The 23,783-nt window shown below is 54.0% G+C and overlaps 3 protein-coding genes across 15 annotated transcripts; 2 read left to right on the forward strand and 1 right to left on the reverse strand.

The window, feature by feature from the left end:
• Positions 1–407: 407 nt before the first annotated feature.
• PINLYP (phospholipase A2 inhibitor and LY6/PLAUR domain containing) lies at positions 408–4,878 on the forward strand. Of its 2 annotated transcripts, none has more exons than XM_057534809.1 (6): positions 408–531; positions 887–1,044; positions 2,166–2,282; positions 3,924–4,076; positions 4,313–4,456; positions 4,650–4,878. In XM_057534809.1, exons 2-6 carry the CDS (start codon positions 975–977, stop codon positions 4,793–4,795), a joined length of 630 nt encoding a protein of 209 aa, XP_057390792.1. In that variant the 5' UTR covers positions 408–531; positions 887–974; the 3' UTR covers positions 4,796–4,878. The 2 variants fall into 2 exon arrangements, with proteins under 2 accessions (XP_057390792.1, XP_057390793.1); XM_057534810.1 differs by having other exon boundaries at positions 523–656.
• A 6,414-nt stretch (positions 4,879–11,292) lies between these two features.
• On the reverse strand, positions 11,293–23,783 carry IRGQ (immunity related GTPase Q). 4 transcript variants are annotated; one of them, XM_057534165.1, is made up of 3 exons: positions 22,095–23,783; positions 14,024–14,555; positions 11,293–12,768 (listed from the first exon to the last, which is right to left on the reverse strand). In XM_057534165.1, exons 2-3 carry the CDS (start codon positions 14,551–14,553, stop codon positions 11,445–11,447), a joined length of 1,854 nt encoding a protein of 617 aa, XP_057390148.1. In that variant the 5' UTR covers positions 14,554–14,555; positions 22,095–23,783; the 3' UTR covers positions 11,293–11,444. The 4 variants fall into 4 exon arrangements, with proteins under 4 accessions (XP_057390148.1, XP_057390146.1, XP_007198647.2 ...); XM_057534163.1 differs by lacking the exon at positions 22,095–23,783 and adding an exon at positions 15,012–15,129; XM_007198585.2 differs by lacking the exon at positions 22,095–23,783 and adding an exon at positions 14,864–15,004.
• Positions 15,005–18,918, forward strand: ZNF576 (zinc finger protein 576). 9 transcript variants are annotated; one of them, XR_009006086.1, is made up of 4 exons: positions 15,005–15,667; positions 16,020–16,120; positions 17,569–17,677; positions 17,775–17,907. XR_009006086.1 is itself a non-coding variant. In XM_057534166.1 (3 exons), the coding sequence occupies exons 2-3, from the start codon at positions 16,036–16,038 to the stop codon at positions 18,200–18,202; spliced, it is 513 nt and encodes a 170-aa protein (XP_057390149.1). In that variant the 5' UTR covers positions 15,202–15,517; positions 16,020–16,035; the 3' UTR covers positions 18,203–18,918. The 9 variants fall into 9 exon arrangements, 5 of the variants coding, with proteins under 5 accessions (XP_057390149.1, XP_007168132.1, XP_007168130.1 ...); XR_003622132.2 differs by having other exon boundaries at positions 15,005–16,120; positions 17,569–17,636; positions 17,775–17,915; XR_003622131.2 differs by having other exon boundaries at positions 15,005–16,120.

Here is a 23,783-nt window from a genome sequence, read left to right on the forward strand (position 1 = left end):
CGCAGTGGGTGAGAATCCGCCTGCCAATGCAGGGGACACGGGTTCGAGCCCTGGTCTGGGAAGATCCCACATGCCGCGGAGCAACTAGGCCCGTGAGCCACAATTACTGAGCCTGCGCATCTGGAGCCTGTGCTCCGCAACAGGAGAGGCCGCGATAGTGAGAGGCCTGCGCACCGCGATGAAGAGGGGCCCCCGCTTGCCGCAACTAGAGAAAGCCCTCGCACAGAAACGAAGACCCAACACAGCCATTAAAAAAAAGAACCTAAATAAAACACAATGCACGTGCCCAAACACACATCCAGCCTTGAGTGCTTCCAACCATGCCTCAGTTTTCCCATGTGACCTATGGGCATGTGTCTCATACCACGCCCACCCCTGCCCGGTGACAAGCACCCCTCTCTTCAGTCCCCGAGAGACCCAGAAGGGCATCTTGGGGTGGGGTTGGAGCTGGAGACAGCCCAAACACAGAAAAGTGAATATGAGCCAAGCGTGCCCCTACAGAACAAGCCTGGACATGCTGGACGCTCCCAGGTAGGGCCTCACCCACGCTGGGCACCTCCTTGGGAAGAAAAAGAAGGGTATCTCAGTCCTAGCAGCCGCTCTACCCTGCAGGGAATCAAATGACCCAATTCTGAGATTCTGATCTTGGGCCTCAGGTCAGAAAAAAAAAAAGAGGGGGGGGGGGGTGGGAATGTGAGAAAATAGGGAAGTGACCTTCTGGGTCCTGATGGAAGAGAGGGCTGGAAGTCCAGACTCCTGGGGTCCCCGTGGAGGAGGGGGCTGGGCACAAGATGCCCATGTCGCATTCGGATTCTGGTTCTGCCTCCCCACCCCAGAGCTACAGAGACCTGCCCCCAGATCTTACATCACTTCTTTCTCACCCTAGGGGTAGGGTGGGTGCAGACCCACCCCTCCTTAGCTTCCTATAAGAAGAGCTGGGGACCTGGGACTGCAGGTTCACTCACTCATCCATCATGAGGCTTTCCACGAAACCCCAGACCTTCCTGCTGGCCTCCGTGCTGCTCTGCACCCTCCTGGGCCTGGGTAAGTGACTAGGGGCCTGGAATCCTGGGACCTTCGGAAAGAGGACTATGAGAGGGCATTCAGCGAGGTCCTCCAGGGGCTGGGGGGAAAGAGGAGGTGTCCTGGGAATTCAGATTCATGGCAAAGGCAGAGGGTAAAGGAGAGAAAGACTGGGGCCCCAAGGGAAGAATAGCTCAGAAACTTGTGTGTGTGAATCCCTGAGAAAGGAGGGGGTTTGATGGGCTCTGAATCCCCTGTCCCACAGGCAGGGTCTCAAAATAAGCCATCTGGGGACTTCGCTGGGGGTCCAGTTGTTAAGACTCTGGGCTTCCACTGCAGGGGGTGTGGGTTCGACTCCTGGTTGGGGAACTAAGATCCTGCATGCCATGCAGCTCGGCCAAAAAAATAAAAAGACGTCTGAATTTTAGAAAATCAGATGAGAGTATGATTAGAAAGGGAAATCTTTTTTTAAAAAAATGATGGGGCGGGGGAGAGATTTCTTTCTCCCAGAAGTCTAGGGAGTTCAGACCCCTGGTGTCCTCCCTTAGATGCAGGAATTCAGGCAAGCCCCACCTTCCCCAGGACGCAGTTGCCCAGTGTCTGGGCCCCCAGTTGCCTCCTCTCTCAGGACCAAGGAGCCCATGCGCTTTCCCTCCTGGTCCTCGCTCTCCCTTCTTGACCTGGGATGCAGATCCCAGCCTCACGTACCCCTGCCTGGGCTCCTACTGTCTACAAGACCTACGCGTGTTACCTACAAGGAAGAAGATCTCACTTCCGAGAACCAGCTCGACCTGAAGCTTCACAAAAGTCCATGGAAACCTTCACCAGAACCCCTCCCTGTCCCCAAACTTTCTCAGAGGGCCCTAGCGTCCAAAGTCCCCAGCCTTGTAATTAGGTAAACTTGCTCCCTGGTGGAGTCGCTTCCCACCCCTGAAAGCAGCTTTGCTGGAGCACCACCGCGTCTCTGCCTGAGCTTCGGACAGCTCCCTGGACAGCCGCCAATGCCCCGCCCAAGAACAATCAGGGAGATACCCTTCCTTCCTCCCTCAGACCGCCCCCCCCATCCCCCTCTGGACTCCGTCCAAAGTCTTGGTCCGCAGACCACACCACCCTTGACTAGAGCCCTGCTCTCTACACTGCAGGGTACCCACTGAGCTGTGAGGTGTGTACAGGCTCCGGACCCACGTGCAGTGGAAATGTGCAAACTTGTGACCCCGACCAGGACTCCTGCGTGGTCATCGTGGCTCACACCAACAGAAGTAAGAGGGCAGGGCATGGCGTCAGATCCTGGGGAGGGGGCTGTGCTTTCGGGGTAGCAGATACCAGCACGCGCAGGGAGGAACCTTCCAGTGGTGAGCGGGCAGGAAAGAGGGAAAGGCAATCTCGGGGTGGATGGAGGGAAGAGAATCCGATGGAACGACAGAAACCACTGTTGTCAGGGATTTCTGAAAATTAGACTCCAAAGAGTTGATGGGGTGCGGGTGGGGCAGATACAGAGACTTTCTTAGGCAGGAGGGGATTAGGAAAGGAAAGGACAAGGGGGAAGAGAGAAATCGCGAGAGGGGAAAAATCTAATATGCAAGAGGTGGAGGGGGGTGCGTAGAGGAGAAGGAAGGGGCTGGGGTGGGTTGGAAGGAATGTGACCAGGTTGACCATTTGGGGCGGGAGGGATCCCCTAGGGATGCGGGTTGGAAGAGACCATTCCTGACAAGAAGAGGAGAGATGATATTGGGGTAGAGGGAGAGATATAAAAGAACAGACAGGAGAGGGAAGATAATCCTGAAGTATGGAGCAAATTATCACAAAGAAGAAGTGGAGCTGCGGCAATGGGGAGACATATGAGTACAATGGGAGAGGAGGGCAAGACTTAAATGGAAGGGACTGTCCCAGACCTGAGGGAGGATGGGGGAGAAGGGCAGCAAAGGAAGAAACCACGGGGTGTGGGGTGTTCATTCAAAGCTGAAAGAGACCCAGAAACCCTTAGTTAAAGGAAGATGGTGGAGCAGGGCGTGAGACTGGAGAAGGAAGGATGTGACGGGAGGCAAGGCCCACGTTGAGTGTAGGAAGGAACCATTCCGACCGGAGGGGGTGTGTAAAGTGGGATAGAAGATTGCACGCTGCCCTACTCGCCTAGCAAGAGTGGGCAGGTGGGGGAAGGACCTGAAAGTCTTGAAGAGACCACCCAGGAGTATATGGGAGGGAGATGGGACCCTGGGACCGCAGGAGGAAGTTGGGGGGAAAAACACCTTTCTGTGGGGTAAAGAGGGGAAACCCTAGGGTTGGAAGAGACCACCGTACTGTGGGGAGGGGGAGGGGGAAGGCCGTGGAGTCCGGACACTTCAGGCAAGACCTGAGAGTAGCCAAGGAGGGCAGCAAGAGACCATCAGTGGGAGGTCTGGGGAGTGACCCTGGGGAAATCTGGAAGAGACCACGTTAGACAGAGAAGGATATGGGTGTTACAGGGTGGGGGGGGGGCGAGGGTGGCATTGCAGCATTTGGTGGAAGGGATTCCAAGGGTCAGGGGAGGGCGAAAGGCTGGAAGAGACCATTTCACGCTGCCATGGGGATAGCCAAAGGCGGCCTGAAAAAGACCACTACAGGTGTGACCCTTAGAGGACGGCAGTGGGGTGGCGTGGGGCGGAAGGGACCACTCAGGCAGGCACCAGGGCTTGCCGATGGGAACTGCAAGAGACCACCAAAGCCTGGAGGGGGTGGGGTGGAGCGGACCTAATAAACAGTCCAGACCATGCCCCAGGCAGATAAGGGGGTATGACTCGGGGGGGCTGGAAGAGACCTCCTTAGACAGCAGCGGGCTGGGGCAGCTGTAAGGTTGGGAGAGACCTGGAAGCTGGGGTCCAGGCCAGGGCCCCTGAGCCCTCCCCTCCCTCGCCATCCTGCAGAGGGCCACCAGTCGGTGAACACCTATAAGGGGTGCATGAAATCCAGCGCCTGCAGCTCAGGATTCGTCTCCATCACCATGGGCCCTGAGAACTACATGGTGTCCAACACACGCTGCTGCCAGAGCGATGTCTGCAACCACGATCCCCTGCCCAGTAAGTGCCAGCTCAGCCCCACATCTGGAGTCCCTTCCTGCCCCGGCTGAGAGCCTGCTGTGAGCATCCGCCACTGACCCGCGCTGTAACCTTTGGCAAGCATCTTCCTTGCTCTGAGCCTCAGTTCCTCGCCTGTGAAATGCAGTGTCCATTAGCAACCGGTGTCCCCAGGGTTGTTGTGAGGTTGGGAAAGGGTTTAACGTACCTTACACCTTACACTCCACCCTCCTCCCCAGCTCCCGAGAACAATCGTACGGAGAATGGCCTCCAGTGCCCTACCTGCATCAGCCCCTTCAAGGAAACATGCTCTTCAACTAAGAAAGTACTCTGTGTTGGCCAGGAAAGCCACTGTATCACCTGCGCTGGCAAAGTGCAGACTGGTGAGGGGCACCTAGATTTCTGGAGGAGGGTACAGGGAGGCTTCCAGAACTGGAGGCTCATACTTCCAGATTCTAGGGGAGAGAGTGGGTCCAGAGAACTGGGTGAGGAGGTGGCAGGGGCATGACCCCAGGGTCAGGAGGAGGGAGGGGTTGGAAGTCCTGACTCCCGTCTGAAATCCCTCCCCCCCAACAGGCGTCATATTTGCTACTCGGGGCTGCGCTACAGAGAATGCCTGCCACACCAAGCCTGGGACCCTGGTGCCCTCAGCCTCTCGTATCTACACCATCACCCAGGCCAACTGTCTTCCAGACCCCCAGCCTTCCGGCAAGGCTAAGTGAAGAACTGAGGCATATGCCGTGTTTGGTCTCGATTTGTTCTCAGCTACAGCTTCCCAAGTGCCAATATATTAAACAACTTAACAGAACAAGCCCGAGTCCTTGTGATGTGATGCATTTCAGGGAGGTGGGATGCAAAAAGCAGGGGTCTGAACCTTTAGGAACCCCCTCTTTGGAAGGAAGAGAGGGAAGACCCTACCTTTTGTTAAGGGATTACTCCCTGCCGGGTCCCCATGCTAAGTGTTTTCCTGCGGTACCTCATTTCATAATCACAACAACTCTGTGAAGTTGAAAGTATTGTCCCCATTTTACAGAAGAACAAACTGAGGCACAGGTTGCGGTGTCACTTGACTTGGGTCAAACAGCTAGGGAAGATCAGACTCCAGAGTCCATGATCACCTCTCCTGGTTAACCTCTCCCTCTTTTGTCTCAGTTTTCACGTTTGTAAAATGTGGATATTAATAGTCATAACCTCAAAGGGCTGTCTTAAGAGTCAAATGAAAGAAAACTAAAAAAGCACTTAGCGCAGTGCCCAGCCCCTTTAGGACGATGTTGGTCTGGAGACAATGTGTCTGGCCAAATAGTATTATCCTAATAGCTGCCACTTACTGAGTGGCCATTAGTTGGCAGGTGCTAGACCCTGGCATCAGTCAGGACAGAATCGATTATGCTTCAGTAACAAACAAGTTCCTAATCTCAGTGGTTTAAAGCAACAAGGTTATATTAGTCAATTCATGCTGTAGTAATGCTTGTGTAACAAACCATCCCCAAACTGAGATTGTAACAACAATCTTTCTTCTTTGTAAGGGTTTGTAGGTGGCTGGGGCAGCTCTGCTTCTGGCTGTGCTTTGATGGGTTTGGGTCCAGTTTGGGAGGGGGATTCAAGTTCTCCTTTATGGCATTTCACAGTCTTCTGGGATCAGCGGCTCCCTGGCTAATGTCTTTCTTGTGGCAGATCACAGGGGCACAAAAACCAAGTACACCAAAGGCCTCTGCTGAGGTCGGGGGTGCTAATGTTCCATGGAGTGAAGTAAATCATATGGTCAAAGCCAACATCAGTGGAGCAGGGAAGTACACTCCCCCTCCAGTGGGAGGGAGAGGAGGGGTATTTGCTGAAGAAGTTCCCATTCACAAAAGGTTGATTTAAGGGACTTCCCTGGTGGTCCCGTGGTTAAGCCTTTGCCTTCCAATGCAGGGGGTGCAGGTTCGATCCCTGGTCGAGGAACTAAGATCCCACATGCCTCGCAGCCAGTAAAACCAAAACATAAAACAGAAGCAATATTGTAACAAATTCAATAAAGACTTTAAAAATGGTTCACATCCAAAAAACCTTTAAAAAAAAAAAAAAAGGTTGGTTTATCCTTGACCTTCCACGTCTAGCACCGTCCACAGGGCGTTCTGCTCATCATAATTGTGGACCAGTCACCAACTTAATGCCGATTTCTGTGCACAGGAGAGAGTCCAGCAAGGTTTCACATGGATGACTAAATGCTGCCAGCCAGAAGGGACTTGACACAATTCACTGGATGGAGCTAGTCACATGACCCTACCAAACCCCACCGGGAGAGGAGGAGGAAGTGCAGTCCGGGCCCCGAATGCCCCACCCCAGCCCCCGCCTCGCCAGACACATTTCATAACCAGCACGAATGGCCACCATGACCTCTTGGGGCTGTTTTTCATTTTGTCTTCACGACTACTCCATATGATAGGTGCTATTATTCTCATCCCTGTTTTCAGAAGAATCTGAGGCTCAGAGAAGGAGTGTCACATTGGTGGTCGTAGCAGCTAAAAAGTGGCAGAGCTTAAGATTTTAATCATTGGGTCACATTGAGGGGAGAAAGAGACCACATCACAGAGAGAGCGGACAAGCCTGTATCAGTTATCCTTTGCTACGTAACAAGCCCCTCCAAACCTTATTTGCTTAGAATAATCGGTTGGCAATGTGGTCTGGGATCAGCTGGGTGATGGTTCTTCTGGTGTCCGCTGGGTTCAGCTGCCGGTCAGCCAAGCAGCTCTCTTTCAGAGGGTTGACACTGGTTGGGGTGTCAGGGCTGACTGGGCCACATGTCTCTTATCACCAGGTTAGCCTAGACTTTTTTTTTTTTCTGTGGCCACACTGTGGGGTTTGCGGGATCTTAGTTCCCCAGCCGGGAATGGAACCCATGCCCCGGAAGTGAAAGCGCCGAGTCCTAACCACTGCACCACCAGGGAATTCCCTAGCCTGGACTTCTTGATGTGGTGGCGGTGACAGGGGTCCCCCGGGTAGCAAGAGAGGAAGTCCCAATGCACGAGCACTTTTCAAGCCTCTGCCCATCATCTGTGCTGTTGTCTCAGTAGCCAAGCAGATCCCATGACCAGGTCTAGAGTCAGGATGAGAAGGGACAATCCAAGGGCAGGGCTGCAGAGAACCTGAACACACTGGGGGCATTGATGGGCCAAGCTGGTTCCGGAGCTACGACGTTTCCCATCACAGCCCCCAAGGTGTAAACAATTAATAGTCCGCTCCAGCCCCTCCAGGGTGGCAAAACTCAAAGTCTCTCAATTCCAGCCCAAGGGATCCTATCCTGCACAGACCCCCACTGTCTCTCCTCTCCAGGGACCCAGGAGTCTAGGCTTCCAGCTCCAGTCAAAATCCCAAGCATCTTTTTCCCCCTTTAAACCCCGAAAGAACAGACACACGATGGAATTTCTACTTTTTTATTCACTCCTCCAAAAAGCACCACAGGCCAACCCACCCTTGATTCACCTGCCTTCATGGTTTCCTACCTCAGTGGACACACATCTCTCCATCATTATCCAGACAAGTATGAAACTCAGCTAAGGTCACGAGGCTTTTGTGCCTCTTCTGCTTCTGGCGATGGCAACGCCAAGATTCACCAAACTTTTCCTTGAATTTCTGCTTTCAAGGGCCTTCCAGCCTGCAGGTGCCTTGTAGACACACCCTGATGGCAGCCAGCAATCCATCCAAAAGGGGAGCCTTAGTCTTTTCTGCTTGGATGCTCCCAGAGACAGATGCCTCACTAGCAACTTGCTGCCTCTAGAGAGCCTAAAATTCAATCCCTTTAAAAGTCATAATTTAAAAGGCAACCACTCTAAAAGATAGTCGTGACACCCAAGAGTGCCAATATACAACTACACAAACACAAGCAGCACACCCCACAACGGACAGCGACACGTGAAAACAAAACTGGGTCTTGCTTTCTCAGATTTGATCTCAGGCATGATTCCCATTGGCATGAGGGCAGAGGGAATTTGGAACAGAGACACGTAGAGAGCAGAGATGTCAGACGGGACCAAGTCAGAGATGGTGGCAAAGCGGCAGGAAGAGAGGAGGGCACTCCGAGCAAAGGCATGGGGGTGAGACTACCGTTCGGGCTCCCAGTGTGCCAGCTTCCAGGAGGGGCTGCAAGTTCGTTGCTGTGCATTTGAGAGAATGCATGTACATACGTGCGTACACTGAATTCTCACCATAACCCTGTGAGGTAGATGCCATTTGCTGAGTGACTTGCCCAAGGTCACCCCCATGGTCAGTCAAAGGGCTGTCTGACCCTAGAGCAATGGGCACAGAGTTCCCTGTGAGAATGGGAAGTGTTCTAGGGCTGTGCTGTCTAACACAGTGGCTACTCACCACGTGTGCCTGGTGCAACGGGGAAACTGAAGTTTACATTTTAATTACTTCTGATTAATTAAAAAATTGCTACTCATCTCAGCTACTGGAAAACTATCCAAGATAATTGGGACAACTTGGGTATATGAATCGACTTCTCCAAATATGAGTTTTCTGAAATCTAAATTGAGGTCAGATATTTCTGATGAAAATTTATCATCTGAATTGAGATGTGTTGTGAGAAATACACAGCAGATTTCAAAGACTTAGCGTAAAAAGAATGTGAAATATCTCATTAGTAGTTTCCTATACTGATTACATGCTGAAATGATAATATTTTGGATATACTGAGGTGAAATATATTAGAATTAGGTTCGCCTGTTTCCTTTTCCTTTTTTAATGTGGCTACTAGAACATGTGAAACTACCCGTGTGGCTCACATCCCGTTTCTACTGGACAGCACGGCTCTGCGCGCCTCCTGCCCCTGCACGTGGCAGGCAGGCTTGACGGAGATGCTTGAACGCTGGACTTGAGGAGGAGCCAGCGTCGTACTGGGTATTGCAGATATGGATGAGGGACATTCTCCGAAGGCCGGAAGAGCTTTGAGGACAATGCTTGGAGCCGTTCAGTACAGAGCCAAATGCTCTTCCCCATCTTGGCCATCGCAACTTTGACGGCACAGATGGTGCCGGTGGTGGGAGCTCAAGGTAGACGTGGTGGAAGCGTCCCTCAGACTGGTTACCCTTGCGTTCAGCTGTCAGAGGAAACAGGATCTCGGAAGCGTTTCCGGTTCTTGTCCAGCCCTTTCATTTCACAGGTGGGAAAATAAGGCACTGGCCCACGTCACCCGGAGTGACAGTGGCAAAGCTGTGTTTGCTTCCCAGGTCCCCTGACCTCAGACAGGAGCTTCCTCTCCCATGAGGTACTTGTTTCTCCCCCCATCTCACACCTTTTCCCTGTCTTGTGGCAAGAGGCTGATGACCTAAATTCCAGCCCTAGTTCTGCCACTGATTAATGAATTAACTATTTACTAAGCACCTTGTGTGTGTCAAGCACTGTTCTAGGTGCTGGGGGTACAGCAGAGAACAGGACAGGTATGGGGATAATAACCAATAAATAGGTAAATAAATAAATAAGGTAATTTTCTACAGTAATAATTGCTACAAGGAAAAATAACCCGCCAAGATGAATAATAGGGGTGGGGGTGTGAGCTACTTCAGTTACAGAGGTCAGGGAAGGCTTCTCTGAGGGGACACTTGAGCTGAGACCTGATTGACAAGAAGGAGCCAGTCGTGGGAAGATCGGGGAGCAGAGCGTTCTAGGCAGAAATAACAGAAAGTGCAAAGGTCCTGAGGCAGGATCCCAGGTGGCCCACTCAAGCATCAGAAGGAAGATCAGGTTGACTGGGGGATGGGAGGGGGCAGGAAATAAGAACAGGCAGGGGCCTTGCTGTGTGCTGTTGGGCCTAGAGCCTGCCCTCTCTGGGCTTTGCTTTCCCCATCTAACATAACAGAGATTCTGCTGGATGGCCTCTCAGGTCCTCCCTTTCTGTTTTTGGCATTGAAGAGTTCTGTGACCTGTGGCTTCTCCTCTACTTGGAGCTGGCAGCCTAGAACATTCCAGACACTGTGGTTTCTGCCTTTGCCTCACTGTGGCACATTCCCACGGTCTGGAACACCTGCCCAGCTGCTCCGTGGGTCCCTTGCTCACTGTGGCATTCTCTGTGTCTCTTGGGGATACCTGAGGTAGCCAACACAGAAGCGTTTGGATCAGTGCAGCAGTACAGTTGCTTTTCCCCAAAGGCAGGTGTATATAATACCAAGGTCAGAAAGGGTTAAGGTTTAATGACAGAAGAAACCAAGACCAAAAAAAGAGAGAAACCCCTAAAGGAGAGAGGGACAGAGGAACAGGGTCCCCAGAGAGCCCCATAATCGCTCAGCACCTCTAAAATGGGGGCAGTCATGTCCCTCTCCAGTCAAACTCAGAGAAAGGCAGTTAGTTACCAGGATCCAAATCCATTAGGGACTTCTGGGAGATACCTCTGAGGTAGGGGTTTCTGTCCTTCCACACCCAGAAGGCCTCATTCCTGGTCTCCGGCTACCCCCCAGAGCCCACCATGCCCAGAACTCTTACTTCCTCTTATTTTTGTGGTACCATTCTCCCCACAACAACTGGGAAAGAAATCTGGGTCACCAGGCCCCTGGTGGAGCAACTATTAGAGACCCCTCTATTCCCCAAGAGGAACCAAAGGTCTCCAGCTCTCTCGCACAGCCCCCTATCCCCTCCTCTAGATGGAGACCTCCCACCACCCATGAATTAGGAATCAAGGTCCACAGCCCTCTTGGGAGCCAGGAGTTCTGAGACTCCAGAGAGCCTTCCTCCCCCCAATGAAAATTCAAAGCCCCCTTTGTATGCAGGCCTATCCCCCCACCCCCCAGAAACCCAGACCTTATATCCCTTTGTGGCTCAGAAGCCCAAGGATTCCAGCTCCCCGGGGAACCCAGACCCCCTCCTCCACGCTAGAGTCCCCGGTGTGATGGAGACCCCCTTCATCAGGAAGCAGGGCTTCCACCTCCTCTCCCCCTGGAGGACTAGACACCTAACAGATCCAGTTTCTACTCTTTGGAGACCAAGATATACCCCCTTGGAGGAGTCCCAAACCCTGAACTCCCTTCAGGAGTTCAGGAGTCTAGGAGGCTGAGGGTCACACCCTCTTCTCCCCCAGAGAAATCAGAAGTCATGTCCCCCGAACTCTATTCCCCTTTAGGACCCAGGAATCCTGGTGACGAGAAGTCACATTGCAACCGGTAGTCAGAACCCTCATCGCCTTCAAGCACCCGGGATTCTGAGTGGCGGCCCCCGCGACCCTCCCCCCCTCCCCCCCACCGCTGCTATCTCACAAGCCCAGACATTCCATACTAGCATGCCAGAGTCTGGATCCCCACGCCCTCTCCCTCTTACGGCGACTTGGAGTCCTCAACCCCTGACCAAGCCGAGCAGCCGGGACACGGGGCACCCCGCAAGCCCCGGTCCTCAACACCCCACTCACTGCGCGGGCACCTGCGGTGCCAGCACTGCTTCGGCGTCGGCCAGCATCTCGTCGAGCGCCTGCAGCAGGACGCCGTGCGCCGCGCGGTAGCCCAGGCCCCCTGTGGCCGCCGCGCCGCCCGCCGGCCACAGGAAGGAGAGCGCGCCCAGCGCCGCGCCCCCGGCGGTGCCCTCGCCCGCCCAGGAGCCCAGCCTCGCCTCCACTTCGGCGCGCGTCACCGGACCCGGGAAGCGCGTCCGCTCGGCCAGCTCCCCCGGCGCCAGGCCCAGCGCGCGCTCGCGTCGCGCCAGCGCCGCGGGTTCGAGCCCCAGCGCCCGCCGCCACTCGGCCAGCTGACCTCGCAGGAGCGCCACGTCGCAGGCCCAGCCCAGCCCCGGTACCGGGGCCGCCGCCGCCGCCAGGCTAGCCAACAGGGCTGGCCGCCACGCCCCGGCCCGCAGCGCCGCAGCCTTGGTCCGGGCCGCTCGGGGAGACGTGGGTGGCAGAGCCAGCAGCAGCGCTCCCGCCTGGGCCGGGGGTAGCGCACGCCGTAGCCACTCGCACAGCCCCGGGAGGCCGCCCGGCCGCAGCGGGAACACCGGCGGCGGCGCCTCCTCCAGCACCTCCCACGTCTCGTCCTCTGGGCTCAGTGCGGCCGCGCGCTCTGAGTCCCCGCTGCCCGGTTTCTTCACGCCGACGCCAACCGGCTTCAAACTCTCGCTGCCTGCGTCCTCTGAACCTTCCCCACTGCCTGCTTTCTGCGATCCAGGGCCACGTTTCTCCCTTCCCTCACTGCGTGCATTCTCAAACCCCCCTCCGCCTGCGTTCTCTAAGCCCTCGCCGCTCTTTTCCTCTTCGTCCAGGGACTCCGGATCCTCGCCCTCGCCGTCTGTTCGCACGCAGACCAGCGGCGTATCTGATAGCACCAAGGGCCGGACTTGGGCCCAGTCCTTCTCAGTTGGGGGCCCAGGGGTGACGAGGATGAGAGCGTCGTAGTGGGTTGGGTGGGGGGCGGCAGCAGTGCCCGCGGAGCCCAGAGGCACTGTCCACAGCACCACGTTGGGGCGCTCTGGGGCCGGGTAGGGCATGGGCTCCGCGGGCGCCGAAGCAGGCACCGCACCTGGGTCGTCAGAATCTAACCCGAGTAGCATGTTCAGCACAAGGCTCACGTCAGCCCTACCGGCCACGGCCAAGTCCAGGCGCGCGCTGCCCAGTCGCTCCAGGCCGGCCCGAACCCATGACAGCGCCGCCTCCAGGCCACCCGTCTCGAAGGCCTCGCGCACAGCCTCCAACTCTGCAGCGCCCAGCACCTCGAAGCCATCCTGAGCCGGTGGCAGGAGCCTGCGGGGAAAGGGAGGGATGGGGTCAAGGGCAGAAGAGGGGCTAAATGCTGGCGAGCTGGGCTAGGGGGACAGGACTGGGCTATGATGACAAGGCGGAGCTTTCCGAATAATCAGGAAAGGGAGGGGCCAGACTAATGGCACAGAAACAGAAGCAGAGGCTATGAAGAAAAGGGAGGGGCTTAAAGAAGGGGTGGGACGGCTGGACTGAAATCAGAAATCAGGTTGCCAACAGAGCCGAAAATGGGACCCGCCTAAGTCTTCCCCGGGGTTCAACTCTGCGGGAGCGGGTCTTTCCGAGGGACCTGCAGGATTAAGAAAAAGCCCTGCTGGGCGGGGCAAAACTCATAGAGAGTGGAGTTTAGAGCAAAGAAAGAATGGCGACTGTATTGAGGACTAAACGAAAATCGAGCCCTATTCGACAAGGTCAAGGTCACCAAGAGCGCTCTTTCCTGAGACTAGGAGTTAGGAGGGCTGTAAAGACAGGTGAGGGGAGAACCCTCATCTACTAGTTCTTACCAATGGCGTGTGGCTAAGAAAGAAAGACGAGTGGTGGGCCTGGGGGAGAGGCTGTCCCTCCCTGAGCCTCGTTCTGAAGTCTATAAAAGGAGGCCGCTTGGGGTTGGGGGAGAAAATTCAGGTGGTAGCCAGCAAGTGGACACAGAAACGAGAGGGGATTAGAGAAAGGAAGTGGGGGAGGGCCCCCGAAACGACCAAGCTCGCTTAGGGTGTGGCTCTCCGGAGACTGGGGTCGCTTGAGAACCAAGCAGATGGTGGGCAGGAGGGTGAAGACTGGAGAGTGGAGTCTTGGGGTAAAAGCTTCGCGGGGATCACCAGCTTGCCTGGAGAGAGTGAGCCCACGTTCACACTTTGGCCTGGGGGCAGTGTTTGGGCGCTAGGTCCCGGCCCCTCCTAGAATTCTCGCGAGGGAGCGGGGACTCAAGACCTCAGAGCGCTCGCAGGAGGCGGAACCTGGATGACAGGTCCGGACTTCTAGCTGACCTTTGGCCTAGATGATAGAAAAGGGTCAAGCACACAGCGCTAGTTTGAGGTGGAACCTCGTGGACCTCAAAACCTGCGCTGAGGGTCGGGATTTGGACGAGGGAGCAGGGCTTCCAGCAGATACTCCGTTAAGGTTGGCCCCAAACTCGCTGAGGGCGGGGTCTCGCAGACCTCAAAGAGCACCTTAGGGGTGGGAGGTACAGACTAAATAAAGCACCAGTCCTCTTCAACCCACCCTGAAACGCCGCGCTCACCTCTGCAGTGCCTCCGCCTGGCTCCGCAGCGCCGCCCGCAGGCGCTCTAGCTCCTCGCAGCCGTCGCTGCTGCGGCAGTCGGTCTGTAGCACAAAGAGAGCCACGGCGCCCAACCCAGCGCTGTCCAGCCGGGCTGCGGTGTGATCCCGGGCCTGGGCTACATGCTGTGACTCCTCGGGACGGAGGTTCCGCACAGCCAGCAGCGGGGTCCCTCGGGCCAGGGCGGCCCGCGCTGCCTCTCCCAGCGCTGGGGCCAAGGGTTCCTCATTCCCCTCGGGGCCGGGCAGCACCAATACCAGCACGTTGGCTTCCGCCGCCCACGGCCCCGGCGCTGCGGGTGGGCAGCTCAGCTCGCCCAGGAAGAGGCCTGGGCCTGCAGCTCTCAGGCTGGGGAGCCCGGAATCCGGCCGGCCGTCGGGGATCTCTACCGTCTCCACATCCTTGTCGCACAGCGCTGCAATCAGAGCAGACTTTCCCGAGCCCGGAGGCCCCAGGAATAAGACGGTCACGTCACCCCGCGGCGGAGGCATGGCTGGAAAGCGGGGAGAGGAAGACTCGGGTCACGGAGCACCCAACCTTTTTCTTTCCTAGTTTCCCCACTCTGGTCTCAGACTTCAGCCTTTTACCCTGTCCACTTCTTTCGTTCTCGGGTATCACTCCCAGGCACCTAGAAATCTGGCGCCCAGGCCCTATTCCCCAGGGACCTGGGAGTCCTGTCCGCCCTCTTTCTGGATGCGTTTCCCTTTACGCTTCAAAAACTCAGAAATCGCCCTCTAGCCCCCTCCTCCGTCAGGGACACAGATGTTTTTACCCCTCACTCCTCCCTTCCAAATCACCGACCGAGCAAACAGCCGGCACACGGGATAGCGCAGTCGGTAGCAGTCGGTCAGCCGCTGAGAAGCCCCGCCTCTGGGGTCCGAGGACGGAGGCCCATGAGGCTAAAGCACCGGGATTTGGGGATGTCCAGACCCTTTCCCGGGGCTCTAACCTGACGTCATTCCTTTTAGGAGGGGGTGTGTCTTGAAAGCGTAACCTCGGGGACAGGGCCCTTTGCAGCGCCTGCGCAGAGCGGCCGAAGGGCGCTCGCTCCTCCACGGTCGCCGAACCTTGAACAATGAGGGAGCCAAAGCGCGTGCGCGCCAGGAGCGCCTAACACACTTGCGCACTAAGCTTAGGTCTGTACGGCAAGGGAGGCTTGCAACGTCATCATTACGCACCCCAGTGCAGAGAAGGACCCCTCCCATTATTTTGAGGACCGGGTTGGCGCGACTGAATCACTGCAGTCGTTTGGCAACCCGAGATCTGGGCTTCGAAAGGCTTATCAGGCGAAAGGCCGTGGAAACCACCGGGACTTTCAGACTCGGTGGGCCCTACCCCGCTTCCCTTCGGGTGACGGCGCTGTGACGAGCAACTGACAGGCGCAACGAAAGGCAGCCCTCTGCTGTCTGGAGAAAAGCAGAGGCCTGAGCTACCGGCCTCGGGAGGGAGCCGAGGGCAGTGCTTGGGGCAGCGGGTCACAGCGGCTGAAAGCGCGCGTGGGAAGCGGGGGCTCTAGGTGCAATAAGAGTTTCGGGATGTCAGAGAAAGATGTCTCCCGGAAGGAGGCAGGCTAAAGCGTGGGTACCACTACCTGCCTCAAGACAGGTGGGAGAGAAGGGGATGAAGCTGGTGTCAAAGATCAAGGGTCCCGCGCTCTGAGTTCAGGGAGTTAGTTTGATGTAGGAGGCATAGGTCAGAGGTCTCACGCAAGTGAGAAGGCTCTAAGGGGAGTCACAAACCCGGGGAGTTGACTCTTCTGGGAGGATTGAATCTTCTCTAGCGAGTTGCTCTATCAGGTTAGAATTCAAAGAGATGTTATCTCGTGGGGGGTCGGCCAAAGGCTGGCAAAGCCAAGCCTGTCAAAGGTCATAGGATTGGCGGGCCCTCTAAGACTCGCTGTAGATAAGCGACTTCACTTGATTTACTGTTCTGTCATGCGTGCTCCTCTCTTGACCAGAGGGGTCTCAGTCACCATGGAGGACCGGCACCCCAAAGAGGCCATGGAGCAGCAGGATTCGTCCAAGGAGAGAAGTCCCCAAAGTCCGGGAGGTGACATCTGTGAGTAGTGCTGATCAGAGATGGGTGGGGTGCAGGAGCTGTGATGCTGAAAGGATTTCTATAGCATTTCAGTGTCCAGGGCGTTGCAGGGATTTGCCTGTTGGGAAGGAGCTGTTAATGGTCCCGGAGCTGCCCTCCCAGGACCTGCTACTCCCCACCCCTACCCTTATTACCCTCAGACGTACCCATCCTGCTCTATCCACATAAGCATGAATGGGATGCAGTTCAGAAGCACAGAGTGGCATCCAGAGAGGCTTGGGGTGGGAGAGGTGGCTGGGAAAGGGCAGAGAGCCCCAGTCCCAACTCTGCCCCAGACTCTCAGTGTGACTTGGGCCTCAGTTTCCCAATCTGTCAAAAGGGCTTGCCACTATTCACCTCACGGGGCTGTCTGGTATGGGGATTAGTGGCAGAAAAGGGGAAAGCTTAATGTTAATGAAGGTAGCCAATTTGACCTAGGATAATAGCAGCAGCTTCTACTGAATGCTTATTATGTGCTAGGTGCATTCTAAGAGTTTAACATTTGTTATCTCATTCCGTCCTCCTAACAGACTCTGTGAAATTGGTAATTATCACTTTCACATGAGGGAACCGAGGCAGAGAGAGGTTAAGTATTTATAACGATGAAAGCCACAGTGTCAATGCTCTCCAGCCGGAGACCACCAGGAACACACCTGGAGTTGACCAAGTTGGGCTTATTGCTCACTGCGCTGAGGAAGCACACATATCGTGGGGCATCTCAGTAATAAGAAAGGACTTATTACAGGATTTAGGCTTGTGGTAGGTGATCTGGGGAAGGGTTCAAGAAAGGGGTTTTGCTGTGGATGGACGCTGCCAGGAAGCAGGGGCAATTACGTGGCTGGCTGTCTTAATACATCTCACCTAGAAGGAGGGAGGGACAAAGCAAGGCTCCAGGTGTAATTGGTAAAGCAGCAGCAGGCACTCAAATTAGCCACGACTCGGGGGTGTCTGGCCATTTTCGTGGCTTGGACAGTGTTCACGTTTTGTCTGTGTTTGGAAGGCATCATGGCATGGTCTTGTCTTGATTCGTCTCAGTCACAGCATGGCCTTGTCTGACGATGTTCTGTGAAATTGTTTATGCTGAACAGGAGAACACCAAGGCCTAGCTGTGAGTGCCAGGCCAGCTCCTAGCTGTGGGACTTCTTTTCTTTCTCAACAATAATTATTGCAAACCATTGTGTAGCACTGTTCTAAGCACTTTTTATACATTAATTCGTTTATTCCTTACAACAGCCCTATAAAGTAGATACTGATGTGGTCATTACCCCATTTTCCAGATGAAAACGCCGTTTCCACTTGCCTCGGAAGTGGTAGAACCAGGAGTCAGTTCCAGGCAGTCTGGCCCCAGAGGCTGTGCTCTTGTCACACGGCTCTGTAGGAAGGGCAGACCCCCTGGGTTCCGGTCCTGACTCCGCCGTTTCATTTCCTAGCTTCATGACTGTCGGCAAGTTACCTAACCTTTCTGAGCCTCGGTCTGCTCATCCATAACACAGGTCCAGTAAGTCTGCTGTCCAGGCCTGGCATAGCACCTGGCACATAGTAAGCCCTGCATGCTCACTGTTGGTGCGATTCTGAGGCTGGGAGAGGCCCTCGAGACTCCTGCTGGCCTCCCCCAACCTCTCCTCATGTCCCTCAGGCCACTTGGGGGCCCTGCAGTGCACCCGCTGCCTCATCACCTTCGCAGACTCCAAGTTCCAGGAGCGTCACATGAAGCGGGAGCACCCAGCGGACTTCGTGGCCCAGAAGCTGCAGGGGGTCCTCTTCATCTGCTTCACGTGCGCCCGCTCCTTCCCCTCCTCCAAGGCCCTGATCACCCACCAGCGCAGCCACGGTCCAGCGGCCAGGCCCTCCCAGCCGGCTGTGCCCACCACCACCCCACCCACCTTCCCCTGTCCTGACTGTGGCAAGACCTTTGGGCAGGCCGCTTCTCTGAGGCGGCATCGCCAGGCGCACGAGGCCCACCCCCTTCCTGGCCCCTTCGCCTGCACTGAGTGCGGGCAGGACTTTGCCCAGGAAGCAGGGCTGCATCAGCACTACATCCGGCATGCCCGGGGGGAGCTCTGAGTGTTGGTCCAGCCCTCCCTAGGGCAATGGAAGCTCTGTGGCTGGTGGGACCCCCGTCTGATATGGGATGGGAGCCTTGGAGGGATTTACTTTCCTCCCTAGAAAGGCAAAGGACTCCTGATCAATAGGACCCAGAAGATGCTCATTTAGAGCTTCCGTCTTTGGAAGACACAAAAGCCTTCAGGGAAACAGTAAAATCAAACAATAGTGAGATCTTTTGTTTAAAAAAATGAAATTAACAAGAAAGAGGAAAATTTGTTATTTGTATCTTCCTCATTCCCAATTAAATAGTTTGAAATCACAACTAGCTGCAGATTGTGTTATCACCATTAATTCTTCCCAGATGGATGCGATGGGGCTGCAAGAGCCAAGTGCCTGGATTTGGGCCTGAATGGGGGAGGGAAAGTGAGGTGTCGCCTGCCTGTAATGCCACCGAATGGGTCCCACACGTGGAGCAACTTGAGCCTTTGGGGATGGGACAGCAAAGTCGGAGGCTGTACTGAGTCATGTGAGGGTTGCAATCTGGGCCCTTGTCTCTTCCCACTCCCTGCCAGCCTTTCCCACTCAAGGAGGGGCCATGGCATTGGATGGCTCTGCCCTCCTCCTCCTCAGATAATTTATTGTTCATTTAAATAATTTTATGTACCATTCTGGTCACGGAATATTTTTTGTATGTGTAGGTGAGGTGGCATGAATAAACTAACAGAAATAGTATCTAAAAACAAAAGGTCCACAATAAAATGTCTAAACAAGGAACTCTGGCTTTTGAGTAGGAATTCCCAGAGAACATAAGGGCATGGGGAGTGGGGAGCTCAGGGCAGACCTGGCCTGGCCCTGTGGGCAAACTGGTTTGGAGTCAAACAGAGATACCTTCTGTTTACTGTTGTATTTGGCCAACACAGGGAGATATTCCGTTAAGATCCTATTTTCAGCTCTTGAAAGGCCCAACCCTGGGCTGAGTTCCACTGGACCAGTTTTACTCCCTTGCATTACCTGCCCTGCCCCTAGAGACAATGGTCGATGCCCTGCATACAATAATCACAGCCCTGCATACAATAATCACAGACTGCATTTGAATTGAGGGATATTTAGAAAGCCCACAGGTGAGATGGATATGGTAGAGACCGAGCTATCTCCCACTTCTTAGCTAGGCACACGGTGGCTACAAAGACTGCCTTTCCCATATTTCCTTGCAGCTACATGTGGCCATGTGACTGAGTTCTGACTAAATTCCTGGGTAGAGTCCTCAAGCTTCAGAAAGGAACCTGCCTTTCCTCCACCTTCTCGCCTGGAATGTGGACATGGTATCCAGCCATCTTGGACCATGAGAGCGACAACAGGCTGGCAGAGCAAGAAGACAGCAGGAGGCTGGGTCTGCTATCACTACTGCTCCCCCCACCCTTCCAGTCTCTCTACTACAGACCACCCCCTGTGTATATATAAGTCAGCTTACATCACTCCTCATTCAAAACCCTCCAACGGCATCCCATGAGTAACATCCAAAGGCCTTACCCAGGCCCACAAAACCCAACAATGATTAGGTCCCAGCCCACTAAGCAATCTCAACTCCCTCCCGGTTCTGTCTTTTTCACTACACTCTAGCCACACATGCCAAGCTGGCATCTGCCTCAGAGCCTTTGCACTTGCTGTTCCCTCTTACCCAGAACTTTGCAAGGCTGCCTCCTCATTATTCAGGTCTCAATACCTGCCACTTCAGAGAGGTCCTCCTTGGCTAAAATAGCACCTCCAACCCTTAGCCTGATTTAGTTTCTTCCCAGCACTCTTCAACACTTGGAATTATCACACCTGTGTTTCTGTCATCATCCGTGTCCTTCCTCTAGAATCCAAGCTTCTGAGGGCAAGTGGGTTGTCTTCCTCATTGCTTCATCCCCAGCACCTAGGACAGCGCTTACCATGGAGGCTCAAGAAAGAACTCCTTGACTGTGCCCAGCTGTTTACCTATTTCTCAGCCTCAGCCCACCCTTTCACACTGCTCTGTGAGGCTGGGCTTTCTGCAGCTATGCTTCCCAGACTCCCTGGAGAGCTGGCTTCCTTAAGTTCATCCCACAGGAGGTATGGGCAGAAGGAAGGTCGGAAGAGGGGAGAAGGGACTCACCTTGCCTTGGGCTCCTGCTGGAACCCCTCCAGCAGCAGTTCGGGCTCCAATACCTTTCTACACCCTCAGCACAAGGCACCGTGCCCCTCTTGGGGTTTAAGCAGCAGCTGTGTGGTAGTCAGTCCCTGCACCAGTCACACACGTGGCGAGGCCTGCCCACCAAGCTCCCACTGGGTTCTGGTCATTGCGCTTCTTTCTGCATCCCGGTCCTAGAGGTGGGAGCTTCTTGCAGACACTCATTTCTCAGTTACCTCACTTTTCCATGTTTGTGCTCTCAGCGTTTTAGTATCTGTGTAACCAATTCCCGGTACTGAATCCTCTGGAATTCCTAGCTTGGTCTCCATATCCTGCCTGGGCCCTGAAGAACTGAATGACCCCACTGGCAGTAGCCTAGGTCTCTTGATTCCCAGTCTCTCGTGATCCTTAGGAACTTTTGATGATGAATGGATAATTCGCTACTTCTATGCTTAGAAAGCCCTGTCTTAGGGCAGAAGAGGGCTTAGGCATGCTGCTCCAGGAAATAAGATCCATCCATGTTGTTTTAATGAGCTGTGAATTTCTGCTTTGATGATTCTGAGATTCAGTGATGCTAAGCTATAGTGGTTATGAAAGTCTCAAAGAGTGCATAAATATAAGATTCTGAGCTTCTAGGATGAAAAGTATGGGTTTTGAAAGATGCTTTGGTCAAGGTCCTGTAACAGGCGTCAGAATGTAACTGCTCTTTGGGGCCAAGCAGGTACCATAAATCAGTGAGGCAAGCAGGGTGTAAGGGATTCAGATGCCAGACAGTGGGGACTGGGCATGCGGGAGGGAATGCCCCATTAATAGGAGGTGACCCCTACTCAGCTCCAGCAAACTATTGCCCCATGGGATTGTGGGTTCAGCAATCAGTCTCACAAGGAAGCCAGAAGCTTCCATTTTTGTGTCAAACCTGCCCATTTTTAAATGTTGGTAACCAACGTGATTAAAAAACCCTCAATAACTCTGGAGACCAAATACACTCCTGCAAGTCAGATGGTGGCTGTGGACAGCCATTTCTGGTGTGTGGCTTAGTGGCTAAGAATGGGTGCCTTACCTCCAGTTGTCTGGATTCAAACCTGGCCTCTGCTTCTTCCCAGCTGTGTGACCTCTAGAAGATTACTCAACCTCTCTGTGCCCTGGTTGTAGCAGTTGTAAAATGGTCATGATAGTAGCCCCTACGCCTCTAAGAATTATGATGATGACGACAGACTCGGAGAGAAAGTCAGAGTCGGTATTAATGGCCTGTGTGACCCGGTCCTCTTCCCCTCTGCTTTTCTCTGCCCCTCTCAGCTCTTGTGTTCCCACCAGTCTTCCCCCTGCCTTCCTCAGCAACAGCCTTGTGGCCCCAAGTGCGCTTCCACAAACATCCCAAGCAGGTTCCACCTCAGGGCCTTTGCACTTGCTGTTCCCACAGCCACATGGCCTGTTCCTCCTCCTCTAGGTCTCTGCTCTGATGTCACCTTCTTAGTGAAGCCTTTCCTGACTACCCCATTTGAAACTGCTTCACACACACACACAAGCCTCCCCATCCCCCTTCTCTTTTCCTCCACAGCACTTATAACCTTCTAACATTTTAAATGTTTACTTAAATATTCAAGTATCTGTTTTCCCCTTTATAATATAACCTCCACAAAGGCAGGAATTTTTGTTCATTGTGTTCACCACTCTACTCCCAGCTCCCCAAATAGTGCCTGCATCTCCTAGGTGCTCAATAAATCATTGTTGAATGAATGAGTAATAAGTAACAGTCCCTACCTCATAAGGATCCGATGTGATCGTCCATATAAAGCGCTTAGCCCAGGGCCTGGTCCGCTGTGAGCCATTATGGTAATTCAGGTTCTATTCTTGAAGGTTCTTAGTTGCCAAGCTTCTATGAGTTAACACATGTAAAGCGCCTTAGAACAGAGCTTGGCACACAGTAAATGCTCAGTAAATGCTAGCTATTATTATAATTAGGCTTCTATTTTCAAAGGAGCTTCAGTGCCAAGCTTCTGTGAATTAGTACTTCCCATCTCAGAGCAAGAGCCTGTGTTTCCACAAGGCTGTAATAAGCTGACCCTGTTCCCCTCTGACCTCATCCCTCAAGCTACTCTTGCCTAATTGACACGTGGGGCAGGCTCCTGCCCCACCGCCCCCTCGCCTAGATCGCTCTTCCCACCCGTGTGCCAGGCTCCCTCCCTCCCTTTCTCAGGTCTCTGCTTAGGTCTCAGGTCTCTGTCACCTCCTCAGGGAGGACTACACTATTTAAACTGCACCCTCTTCCAGAACTGTTCTCCCTTCTCTTCTCTATTTTTCTCCCCAGCACTTACCACCATCCAGCATATGTTACATCTTTCTTGTTTATTTCTTGTTTACTATCTGTCCCCACCGGTGGCCCCTTCCCACCTCCATGTAAGCTCCACGAGGACAAGGATTTTATTTTATTCACTGGTGTGTTCCCAATGCTTAGCGCACAGCAAGTATTCAAAAGATACTTGTTAAATGAATTAATGCGTCACAGCCCCTGCCTCACAGAGTTATTCTAAGGACCCGATGATCTCATGTAAATAAAATGCAGTGCTCTATAAGTGCTGGGGAAATGGCAGCTGTAATTATAATTAAAGTTCTATTTTTGTAAGTTCCTAGATGCACAACTTCTCTAAGTCAATATACATAAAGCTCTTGGACTGGCACTTGGCACCCAAGAAGCGCTCAGGAAGCAGAGCTATGATTATAATTAAAGTCCTCTTTGTGAAGGTTCTTGGATGAAGTGGCAGAGAGCACTAGCTGTCTTCCACAAACCGTTTTCTGGGCACTTGGCTAGACCGCCTTTCCCAGACTCCCTTGCAGCAGCCTGTGGCCATGTGACTGATCTCTCAGCAAAGGAACGTAAGTGGAAGCGCTATGTGCCACCTCCAGGCTGGGGCTTCTAAGAGAACATGTGTACCTCTCCAGGCTCTCTTTCCTCTTCCTCTGGCAGAACCCAGGCCATGAACACCCAGCCATGACCACGTGAATGACAAAAGGCTTACAGGATGGCCTGGATCCCCAAATCACCATATGGAGGTTACCTGCCAACCTGAAACACCCATCCTGGACTATGACGTAAGCAAGAAAATTCTGTTGTGTTTGAGCCTGTACATCACGGGGTCTATGATGAAATACATGGGAACCACATTGAACATAGGCACTTAGTAAACGTTAATTATCTTGGCAACAACGATCCTTAGCTTTCCCCAAGGAGCCCAGGGATGGTGAGGTAAATGCCCAGGCGCATGCCTTACACACTCGAGCTTACACACACATACACACACACACACACACACACACACACACACACACACACACAGACCTCAAATGCACATTCGGCCGACACACAGAATTTGGCTTTTATTCTGGCTTTCACACAACTACTGCTAAGACGACACAGATCGGTGGGACCCCATCCCCATGACCACCGCGACC

Source organism: Balaenoptera acutorostrata, chromosome 19, assembly GCF_949987535.1.
Source record: "Balaenoptera acutorostrata chromosome 19, mBalAcu1.1, whole genome shotgun sequence".
Classification (NCBI taxonomy): Eukaryota; Metazoa; Chordata; class Mammalia; order Artiodactyla; family Balaenopteridae; genus Balaenoptera; species Balaenoptera acutorostrata.

Coding starts and splice junctions, on each gene's coding strand:
- PINLYP (XM_057534809.1), top strand. CDS start 975: ATGAGGCTTTCCACGAAACCCCAGACCTTCCTGCTGGCCTCCGTGCTG. Junction 4,077..4,312: donor CAACCACGATCCCCTGCCCA/GTAAGTGCCAGC, acceptor CCTCCTCCCCAG/CTCCCGAGAACAATCGTACG. Junction 4,457..4,649: donor CGCTGGCAAAGTGCAGACTG/GTGAGGGGCACC, acceptor CCCCCCCAACAG/GCGTCATATTTGCTACTCGG.
- IRGQ (XM_057534163.1), bottom strand. Junction 12,769..14,023: donor CAGGCGGAGGCACTGCAGAG/GTGAGCGCGGCG, acceptor CTTTCCCCGCAG/GCTCCTGCCACCGGCTCAGG.
- ZNF576 (XM_007168067.3), top strand. CDS start 15,611: ATGTCTCCCGGAAGGAGGCAGGCTAAAGC. Junction 15,640..16,019: donor GGAAGGAGGCAGGCTAAAGC/GTGGGTACCACT, acceptor TCTCTTGACCAG/AGGGGTCTCAGTCACCATGG. Junction 16,121..17,774: donor AAGTCCGGGAGGTGACATCT/GTGAGTAGTGCT, acceptor CATGTCCCTCAG/GCCACTTGGGGGCCCTGCAG.